This window comes from Myxocyprinus asiaticus, chromosome 8, assembly GCF_019703515.2.
Source record: "Myxocyprinus asiaticus isolate MX2 ecotype Aquarium Trade chromosome 8, UBuf_Myxa_2, whole genome shotgun sequence".
Taxonomy (NCBI): Eukaryota; Metazoa; Chordata; class Actinopteri; order Cypriniformes; family Catostomidae; genus Myxocyprinus; species Myxocyprinus asiaticus.
This window is the reverse complement of record NC_059351.1, coordinates 48,539,018-48,550,564: the sequence shown is the minus strand read 5'-3', so window position 1 is coordinate 48,550,564 and position 11,547 is coordinate 48,539,018. Positions and strand designations below refer to the sequence as shown.

At 37.2% G+C, this 11,547-nt stretch overlaps 1 protein-coding gene across 3 annotated transcripts in view; it reads left to right on the top strand.

The window, feature by feature from the left end:
- Nucleotides 1–1,122: 1,122 nt before the first annotated feature.
- The window catches only part of LOC127445254 (protein jagged-1a-like), a 57,835-nt gene continuing 47,410 nt past the window's right edge, over nucleotides 1,123–11,547 (top strand). For all 3 annotated transcript variants that reach the window (XM_051705176.1, XM_051705175.1, XM_051705174.1), the window contains exons 1-3: nucleotides 1,123–1,417; nucleotides 1,853–2,161; nucleotides 10,296–10,353. In XM_051705176.1, the coding sequence (XP_051561136.1) occupies nucleotides 1,346–1,417; nucleotides 1,853–2,161; nucleotides 10,296–10,353 (439 nt within the window). In that variant the 5' untranslated portion in view covers nucleotides 1,123–1,345. The remainder of the gene's footprint in view (nucleotides 1,418–1,852; nucleotides 2,162–10,295; nucleotides 10,354–11,547) is intronic.

Sequence of the window (11,547 nt, the reverse complement as noted above, 5' to 3'; positions counted from 1 at the left end):
CAATGGCATTAGGTCAGAGAATGATGCTTAATGTGATTCGGCCTGACATTCTTCAGTGTGCAGACATTTTAAGATAATGTCTGTGCAGGCTAATGGGAAAAAATAACAGTAAGAGGTAATGTTTATGCTATTAGTGTTATATGGACCTTAGTCAAGGTAGGTACCATTTTTTATTTTAGCCGAATGGAAACAAGGCTGAAAGACAGACATATGCTGCATCAGAATATGCAAACTTCTCTACTATATAGTATGCCAAAAAAAGTATGCCAATGGAGTAGGTGTGTCAGAATCCTCAGTATTCATTAAAGAGTGGGCAAGAAATACCCGTATGACCTACTACATCCAATGAGATTCTGAAGCGCCCATCCACTGGACACTTTGCATAATCCCACAGTAGATGACGTCATTCAAAATGCTGAATTAAAAAAAAAAAAAAAAAAAAAAACAGTGGAGAACCGCTGTAAGTGTGATATATACCAAGAATGATGTTCCTTGTGCTTATATTGTGCTTGTTTAACAAAACCAGAGGAGATTATTTTCGCAGTTATTAATATAATAGCTATTCAGTCTATGCTATAGGTTGTATTGTTATGTACCAGGGTGTCTATCGTTCAACTAACTAAGCTTTCAGATATACTGTATGTCTTTCCAATGGACAAAAAACTTGGGGAAAACATGGACTTTGAAAAGTAGACATAGGACCTCACATCCCTACAGCCTTGTTTTCATTTACGTAAAATTAACTATGGTGTCTACTATGACTAAAGTTTATTAATACTTAGTCTTCCCAAGATATATTTATTTATTTATTTTCAATTTTATTTGGACTATTTTGAGGTGATCTTGTGCCCTTATACCTCTTAAATTTACAGTGGCACACATACTTCAAGAAAAGGAAACTACGTTAATTTTTATTATTGTTAATTTTGATGTCGTTGTTTGTTTTGGATTTAATATTCACCAGATATAAAAAAAAAAAAAAATTAGCCACAAAAATTGCTTTAGAAAACAAGGGGGGTGTCGTTTCCATCTATAATCCCGCCCGCTCATGAATATGCAAGTATCCCAAGTGTTGACCACGCCCCCTACCTCGGTGAACGCGCTGTATAGATGGAGCTTTCGTCCGATTGCATTCGCAGCTTTTCTCCAACCCGTGGTCATTGTTGTAAAACAGAAGGGCAATAAAAGAATAGAGTGGCGGATAACAGAGCCTCCGGAGGGGCATCAGGGAATCTCTTTATTGGATCTGAGCATTTCTGTCCTTGTGTATGTGGCACTATATGAGAGCCGTGTGTCGGCTGAAGTTGTAATTTCGCAGCGAACGGTCCGCACAGACAGAGGAGACATGATTCGGAGACGGAGTCCAAGTTTTGCGCTGCTGTCCGTTCATGTGCTTTTGCGGTGCCTGTGGATGAGGGTACGTGGGGTTTTGCTTTTCATATGATATGACATGACGACAAAACTGCTTATACAAAGCAATCAGAGCATTTAAAATGAAATAGATTTGAGATCAATGAACCTTTAGTTAAGTGGATGTTCCATCCAGAGAGACTGTCTGTTTGTCCTGTAGCTCTAAAATGGGTCTCTGAAATGTTTTCTTGGATTTTCTCCTTTTAAGAGTTTTAAACGGTTTTAGCAGGGTTTTAAAACTTGAAACAAATAACTGAATTTTGCATTAGCTAGATAGATAAATAGATAGATTGTAAAAATATACAAAACAACATAGTAGCCTACACATACGCAATTACACCGATTGAAATATTGCACTATTATATTCCAATAATATCATTCTTATTTATTTATTCCATAGGACAGAGACTTATTCACTTTTTTCCGTCTTTTGTTATTGCAGGTATGTGAGGCATCTGGACATTTCGAGTTGCAGGTCTTGTCAATGCAGAATGTGAACGGAGAGCTGCAGAACGGCGCGTGCTGTGACGGCGCGCGGAACGCGGCGGACCGCAGATGCATCGCGGATGAGTGCGATACGTTTTTCCGAGTGTGTTTGAAGGAGTATCAGTCACGGGTGTTCTCGGGAGGCCCGTGTAGCTACGGAAGCGGATCTACTCCCGTCATCGGTGGGAATAATTTTTCTGTCAAGCCGCTGGCCGACACGAAAGATAAATCGAGGATTGTGCTGCCCTTCAGCTTCGCGTGGCCGGTGAGTTGAACAGAACGCGCTGTTTTGTTTGCCAAGTAAAGTTGGGAAATCGTAATCTGATTAAACAGAACTCAGTAGGATTAAGAGACCAGAGTTAGTCCTCTCATTTAATGCTTCAGTGAATATTTCTCACGGTGGGTTTATTTTTGAACGTTAATTTCTGTAAGTTTTGTTTACAAAAAGCTGTTGGATATTTCCATTGTTTATGCAAACACATGTTGAACTTTTGTGACAACATGCCCCACCTGTAGGGGTAAGTAACAATGGGATCCTGCTGCTTGCTGAATTTACTTAAAATGAACTAAAGCAACGCAATTCCACAATATTTGGTCGATTTCATTGTGTTCTATCCATTTAAATTTGTAAAATGGAAGTTTACTTAATCCATTTGAGTTGCGACTACACAAATACTTTTTGTGGTGTTAATGTAGCATTGATGAAACTATGGATTCCCCTGCATGCTTTGCTTGGGACTGGATAGGGTAACACTTTATTTTAACGTGTCCTTGTTAACATATTACATGTATTTACTATAGTAATAACAGTCAGTTATGTGTAATTACAAGCAACTAACACTAAACCAAACCCTTACCCTACCCTAAACCTATAGTAAGTACATGTTAGTAATAATCAGTTATTACTTGTGTAATTACACTGTAACAAGGACACATTAAAATAAAGTGTAACCCTGGATGGGAAGAAAAAGTGTTGAAATTACGTGTTATTTTATGCATTGTTGAGCAAGATGAGAATAGGAAGTGGTTTGTTAATGTTAAAATTGGTATTTAAAAAGAGTGTCTGTTATGCTGAAGTTTTGAGGGTTACTACTGTGGTGAAGAATGGCGCTTGTGCATAGGTTGAGGATGCTTGTGTTCTGTAAGTTGGTCCAACATAAGAAAATGTATTAAATAAACCTTAATAAATTGAGTCTGACTAATCTAAGAAAGTTGAATTAAAACTACTATTGCACATTAATTTGACCTAATCCAACTAAATTATATTGGGTCAATGAAACTGACTTAATCTGAGTGAAATATATTAAATTACTTGTAAAAAAAAAAAATCTACAATAAAGTAAGGGTAATGACTTCAAAATGCATGAAACAGCAAAAATGGAAAAGGTAACGTAGCCTACCAAAATATCATACCATTGAAACTGTTATTAACTGTATAAAATTACAACATATAAAACACATGTGACAACTTGCCCTAATAAAAAAGGATAACTTGCACCATCTTGACATTTATGTCAAATCCCCTTGCCCTGCAACACAGTTGAACCTTTGGGTTAAAATCTAGTTAACCTTGACAGCTTTTAAAAAATCAGATGAAGCTGTACTTTAAGTTTGGAGGATAGAATTAACAAAAAAATTTTTTTAATTTAAGACAGTTTTGGATTGGATGTTTGAAACCAACACACAAAACCACTGCTAGAGACAGCAAAAAATGTGTAATTGTACTTTTGACCCAAAACCTTAGACCTTGCCTTTGATTAGCGCTACCTTCCATGAGGCATCACATTCTTTTTGTAAATACACAGTTGATATTTCAAAGGATGCTGGATTGCTAACAAGCCGTTGTTTTGTGAGAGCCGGTTCTGGCATCATTCATGCTCTCTGTACCATCGCATTCTTCTGTGATGACGTTCAGGTTGGACGGGGGTTGTGTTACCCCAGTCGGCCCACTTGGCCAATATCCTCTCAGAACAGCGGGGCAAAGCATTATAAAACACTTGTGTTTATCTCCAATGCCTACTGATGGACATTCAGAGGCTGTTTTACACACAATGGCAACAGGAAACTGCTCTCTCATAGGGCCACCATTGATCATTTTAGGGGGTTTTATCTCCCTATCTCTTAATAGCTTTGTCTCAAAACCTAATGAGCTGCCTACCTAGATAACATTTATGGGCATCATAAGCGTGTTCCGAGTCAGCAGCAGCATGCCTGTGATGCCCAGAAATGCTGTCTTGGTTGGCAGCTCACTAGCTTTTGAGGCAAAGCCAAGAATTTAACCTTCAAACCAAGAATTCGTTCAGATTAGGGTTTTTTCAATTGCTGATGCTGATAACTAATGCAGATATATACCGTGAGTGATATAGGCTAATACAATAGCAGATATACACATATTCTTTTTTTGTTACACAATATTTTCTTGAAATTCACAAAATGTTTGAAATAGAAATCGTGTATAATCCACTAACAGGGCTGTTGATTGAGTTTGGGACTGACACAATAAAGAACCGGAAGTGAATAAAGTTATTGACAGATGTAGATAAAGAGCACTTTTACATACATGATTTAACATCGATTATGCTAAATAAGCCGACAACATGTAAGGTCATGTAAATGCCTTAAACTGTTTTCCTTTATTGGGGTAAGGTCATAAAAGGTTTAAGCATAAACCGTTCGTCACATGTAGTTTTTTGCCCATTACCCTGCTTTCATGTTTCACGTTGAGGCCGACCAAAAGTGGATTTTGCCAATACCGATAACTATGGTGGAAAAGGCAGATAACCGATTAATCGGCTGATTTTAAAATCGATTTATTGAAAGTCAAAAAATTATTTAGTCTTTTCTTACTATGACAGGCACAGACAGAGGCTACAAGAGTCCAACATGGATTTAATCCCAGTTAAAGTTTATTGTTCAACCAAAATCACAACAATAATAAAACAAAAAATTAGATTTGGTCCATAATGCAGGACTTTTAACTGTAAACAAGCCTGAAATACACCGGGGACTCTTATTTTGAAAAATCTGTGCACCCAGCTCATACAGACACATAAGGGAAACAAAACATGCACTCTTATAAACACCTACAATATATTACAATATAAACACTATGAAGTAAAGGACAACATATAGGCTAATAAATATAGACTAACGTCATAGGCAAATGTAATATAGGCTAAGTATGAGCAGTATTTCTTTAACCGTAGATTATCAGCGGTCTGGTAATAAAAATCTAGGGTTAGGGTAAACATTTTTTACTTTTTTTTATAACCTCATAAAAAAGGAATACTAATAATAAAAAAAACCTATTGGTAACTGCTGGCTTTGATATTTGCTTTGATAACCGATAGTTCCAAAAAGCAGTTTTACCAGAACCGGTAGTTTCGGTAAAACCGATATATATTAGTCGATCTCTAGCACGTACGAATGTTTACGTTAGTTTTAAAAAGCAACTATAGGCGCCATTTTATCGGTAAAACCAACATATCAGTCGATCTCTAGTGTGCACAAATGTTTACGTTTTGATGTCAAAATCGAAAAAATAACCAGATGATTTCAAATCACATGTAAATTTGATTTTCTTACATTGTCGAATTATTTGAATAAGCTGATTTTTGGTAGTTATCAGCGTGTTGGTATACATGTAAATGTGCTCAGTGTCAAAATGGGCAAATATTGCCGATATATCGGCCAGGCCAAAAAATATTTTTCAAAAAACATTTTTGCATGATTAACAAAATGTATAATCCCTTATGTCATTTCCAAAATGTTGTGGTAAATTTCCATAAATATTGTGTAAAAACAATAATTTCAGCAAATTTAGTATATATCTCATTTGCTGTCATTAAAATGTGTTATGAATCAGCCATCAGCCACCCTGCTCTCTAGAAATCGGCATCATCCTTTGTAAAACCTATATTGGTCAACTTCTGCTTAGGACAGAACATCTTTGAATGCCAATGGTGGAAATGTTCCATGTTTACTTTCACAACTCATCAGACCGTGGTGTCAATAAGAGGTCAAACCAGTTAGTCTGATATTCCAATCAGGCAAGTTAGCTTGGCAGCTGGGCCTCAAACATTTAACCCCCTGCCCATGTCTATCAGAGCAGTCTAGACCTGTTTCAGAGCAGCTCTGAATGGAGATTAATTAGACATTGTCATCTTGCATGCTTTCTTTTGCGTCACAAGTCTACCTAGCAATTGAACTCTGCTCAGGCTGCGATGGTGGATTGTGGGACGATGGTTCAACAAAGCGAGTTTACAAAGAAGCTGAGGGGGACCTTTGCATGAGTTTGTGTGCTCAGATCCATTTGTTGTTCATTTTCGCATCATCAGCAGCAGTCGGGCCTTTATGAAGGAAATGCAGTGTGTGTGTGGATGTTTAGGGTGGTTTCTAGGTAACCAGCGTCCTTCTGTTAGTGAACTTGGAGCAGCTGAAGATTAGAGAACTTCTTTATTCTCACTGCTTGTAGATATTTCCAGTTTCTCTCTTATAAACAATTTTATAAAAAAAAATTCTTTACTGGTTCTTTGCAGGATCTTAGGTTTAACAAAGAAGCCTCGTCCCAGTAGGTTTAGCAAAGAAGCCCATTTTAGCAATGTGGGGTTCTTAAGTAAGCTATCAGGGTCTTTGGAGATTAATCAAGCTCTTGTTGTTTTATTATAGGTTCTTCAGATCAGCATATTGGTTTCTGGGTTCTGTATTGCATCAGTGCATAGTTGAAGTTCTTATGTGGCATTTTTCATTTATTAAAATGTTTTGCTAAAAAATACAGTATATGTAGGTAAATATTATAAGGTAAGTATTGTAACATATTATGGATGGGCATTTTCAAGTAAATTTGTAGTCGAGTACTCTAACACCCTCTTGCATTTTAATTTACTCACATATCAAGTATGACACATATATTTGGTTTTATTCACAAATGTTACCAAGAAAGGTTTCGAAATAAGATAACTTTAAAAAAGCTATGCTTTTCTTTTGGAAAAAATAATTAAATGAACAGTAGCTGGGGCTGAGTTGGATTTTACCAATACGATAACCAAGTTGGGCAGTACCTGCCGATAACCGATTAATCAATCGATAATTTTTAAAATTGATACTGAATGAGAAAATAACTATTCAGTAAAATAGTGCTGAACTTTATTACAAAAATAAACAGTACTGACTGAACCATGAAAATGTATTGTACTTTTTTAAATTAAATAAATATATAAATATGAATATTTATGAAGTAATATGAAATTTAAAGTCAATTTTAAAGTCAGCTGATTTTTAAATTGACGTTGTTTCCTTAGTCCACAAGAAGGCGCAATAAATACATAAACCATTCAGCACCGTTATATTATTGAATAGAACATTCCTATCTTGGCTGTTAAAAAAAGAGCATTTCATTTTCAACTAATGTGCATAAAATAAATAAATAAAAGGTTTTAATCGGTCCATATTCTCAAATGTTAAGTCAAATGTAAAATGAGGGGAAGAAACGCTTCAATTGACAGTTCACATGGTGTTACACTTGCACTGATTCCTACTACTCCAGACTCAAGCTTCATAATAACAGCGAAATACCACATTGTTTTTTTATTCAGTATAGTTGTATGTAGAGTAGCAATATTCACAGATAGCAGTGGTATTCGGTGGTGAAGCGGCTCAGACTATGAGCCCAGGCCAGGGGCTGTTCAATCAGACGAAACACAACAGAATGGAACCGTATGCGAGAATCTCGAGACACACATTTCCAAGTGGAACATCTTTCCTGACAAAGCATTTAAACAACTCATTGCTTAATCTGAGAAATGCTTATAAGAGAGCAAAACGCAACAGCCAGAGAGTTCCACCAACCGTAAGGGGCTGTTCACACCGAACGCTTTTGCAACCGTCCATTTGTTTTTCTTTGTAAACGCGCGCTAGACAAACGTCTTTGTTTCCCTTTGTTTTTGTTTATTCAGCGTCTCATGCAGGAGCGCTGTTTTTTAGATGATGTGTCTAATTAGAAAAAACTTTAAAAGCATATTGAGACACCTGCTTTCTGTTAAACTGTATTTGTTGCACTGTGTGTAGCCTTTTTTAGCGCAAGAATGTGATCGATCTGAAGTCATCGTATTACAGTGAGGATAAAAAAAGTTAATTGAAATCAGATGCGTTTCTGATTTGTTTATACGTTTCTCTCGGCTGCATGAACATATTAATTTGCTTTCTCACGTCACTAGTTTTAAATATGCAACTTAGCTGACTAACAAATGCATAAATGTGACCAGCTGGATATAAACTAATGCAAATAGATGCTAATATATGGTAACAATTGTGACATTTAAACATTTGGGTAGGACTTTTGGGTGTGTATTTTTGTCACATTGTTCTAACCGCTTGAGGTTAGCTTTGATGTTAGCATCCTCTCAGCCTTGTCGGCAAACATACTTCTGTTCTCTACTAACGCAGCATCTAGTCAACAAATTAATTACTTTATAATGATATGACAGCGTGTACTGTAGTGTACTGTATACATACCTTTTCGTTGTTGATGTTTTAAATCTGCATCTGAAGTGTTCCGCTCCATGCAGGGTGTAGTCTCACGTGTGAAAACAAACAGCACAAGGCATCAGTGAAGTGATAGTTTTTATTTCTCCTCTAGAGGCTGCTCTCATACTGTATAACAGTGGACCCTTCCCAGCCGCTCCAGCACCGGACACAACAGGGAAAAACTATTGGTGTGAATGTTTGCCGATAACCGATATATCTAGAAATCTGTTATTGGTGCCGATTAATCTGCAAAACCAATATATCGGTCGACCTCTAATCCACACAACTCCAGTAGATCAATTAATGTCTTCTGAAGCAAATCGATAGGTTGTTGTAAGAAACAAATAATTAAAACTTTATTAACTTTAAAAAATCACTTCCTGCCAGCAGTCGACGCATCACTGACGTAGGTGCTATGTCGTGTTCATGCGAGGAGTCGGAAGTGTGCGCTTTGTATACAACAGAGGAACGAACATCACGTGAGAGTTAGTTCATTTCAGACAGAAATACAGCACTGGGCGGAAGCAATGATTTACAGTTAAAAACGTTTTAATTATCAATTTGTTTCTTACACCAACCTATCGATTTGTTTCAGAAGACAATAATTGATCGACTGGAGTCATGTGGATTACTTTTATGCTACCTAAGTTTTGGACTGTCAAATAGCCAGCAGCATGATGGCACCCATTTACTTACATGATAAGGACCTACAGAGCTTCAACATTTTTGTAAAATATTAATTTATGTTTACCTGAAGAAAGACAGTCATAAGTGAATAATGAGAGAATTTTCCTTTTTGGGTGAACTATTCCTTTAAGAAAACTCGCCCATTTACACCATTTTAGGGCAAATACATAAAAGTCAAGATATACATTGAAAAAGAACATATCTTTCAGTGTGTGAAGTGTGTGTTGTCCAAGAGGTGCTTAATGACTTTTTCACTCTCTCTCTGCTTCAAAACTCCAATGTGTCACTTTCGAATGAATCTTGCAGTCTTGCTCTCTCTCTGTCTCTCTCTCTCTCTCTCTCTCTGTGCACAAGTTTGAACTTTTGATGGCCTGAGTGCAATACAGCCCAACCCTCAGCTTATGCCATATACACTCGCTTGACTTCACCTTCATCATTTGTGTGTGTCTGTGTGTGGATGGATTAAACCTCATAAAGAGCCACAGATCCCCCAGACTGCAGAGACAGGAGGAGCAGACATTATTTGTGTGTATGTGTGTGAGGTCAGCTCAATGAACATTAATACAGTAGATCTTTCTGATCCGTGTTCCTTGGTCTGCCTTCATCTTTTCTTCACTCTTTTGTCCCAGTGCTTAGAATTCTGTTTTCTTTCACATTGTTTTCCCCTCTTTCCCTAAAGGTATTTTTTTCTCAGACTTCATCTTACATCTTGTCGAGGTATTTTCTCATGCATTCTTTCTCTCTCCTGTCTGTCCTGTTTCTTATCTTCAGTGCTGACAGGGGGGAGAGAGAGAGATAGTAAAAATAGTTCAGTCTGTTGATAAAGAAGAGAGTGATGGGCTGAGAATCATTCACTCAGTTGATAAATGGTAAAGTATCGTGTCACAGTCACTCTTTAACTCAGTGACACCTTGAGTGTTTGATTTATAACATGATTGTGTTTTCATACTGAATATCAGCTGATCTGAGCACAGCAGCTCTGGGATGAGTGCTAAGAGAATATTATCTATAAAGCATTTCACTGCAGTAAACGTGCACATATATGTCTCTGTTACACCCTCCTATAAAGATATATTCTGTAACTGTAATTCTGTAAATTCTGTTCTAAAACTGGATGTTTGTGAATGAATATAAGATATTATGCAGATTGTGGCAAGTGTGTTTATGTGTCTGTCTTTGTCTTTCAGAGATCGTATACATTAATTGTGGAGGCCTTGGACTTCAACAATGACTCAAGCACTGGGAGTGAGTGTCACACACACACACACACACACACACACACATACACACACACTCATGCACGCACGCACACACACAAACACACACACACACACACATGCGTAAAAGTTGGAAACTTGGGGCATCGTTTAGTATGTTTTTGTTTTTTTTAAGCGATTTGAATTATGGGGACACTAGAAATGTCCTCATAAACCACATTTATAGCATAATACCCTTGTAATTACCAGTTTGTAACCTAAAAAAATGTCCTCGTAAACCACCCATACCCGTACACACACACACATACACACAGCTAAGTGGGGACATGCCATAGGCTTCTATTGTTTTTAAATAAAGCTACAGTGCTGTGAAAAAGTATTTGCCTCCATCTTGATTTCTTCTGTTTTTGTGTATATCTCATACTAAATTGTTTAAAAAATGCTAACACAATCTAACATAAAACAAAGGCAATCTGAGTAAACACAAAATACAATTTTAAATGATAATTTAATTTATTGAAGCAAAAAAGTTATCCAATACCAACTGGACCTGGATGAAAAATTATTTGCCCCCTTAGTTACTAAATCCCCAAATTTATGAAACTGCATTCATAATGGGGTTCAGCTGGACTAGACACACCCAGGCCTGATTACTACCAGCCCTGTTCAATAAAATCAACATCTAAACAGAACTTTTTCAGCAGCATGAAGTTGGCTAAAAGGTCTCACCCAATAGCACACTATGCCAAGGTCGAAAGAAATTCCAGAAATGATGAGGAAAAAGGTGATTGAAATACATCAGTCTGGGAAGGGTTACAAAGCTATTTCAAAGGCTCTGGGACTCCAAAGAACCACAGTGAGAGCCATTATCTCCAAATGGAGAAAACTTGGCACAGTAGTGTACCTTCCCAGAAGTGGCCGACCTTCCATAATTCCTCCAAGAGCACAGCAACAACTCATCCAGGAAGTCACAAAAAAGCCAAGGACAACATCCAAGGAACTGCAGGCCTCTCTCGCATCAATAAAGGTCACTGTTCATGACTAAAAATGCCATCCATGGAAGAGTGGCAAGGAGAAAACTGCTAACCCAGAAGAACATTAAGGCTCATCTGAATTTTGCCAAAACACACCTTGATCATCCTCAAACCTTTTGGGAGAATGTTCTGTGGACTGATGAGTCGAAAGTGGAACTAGAAGACAGGGGTCTCGTTACATCTGGCTT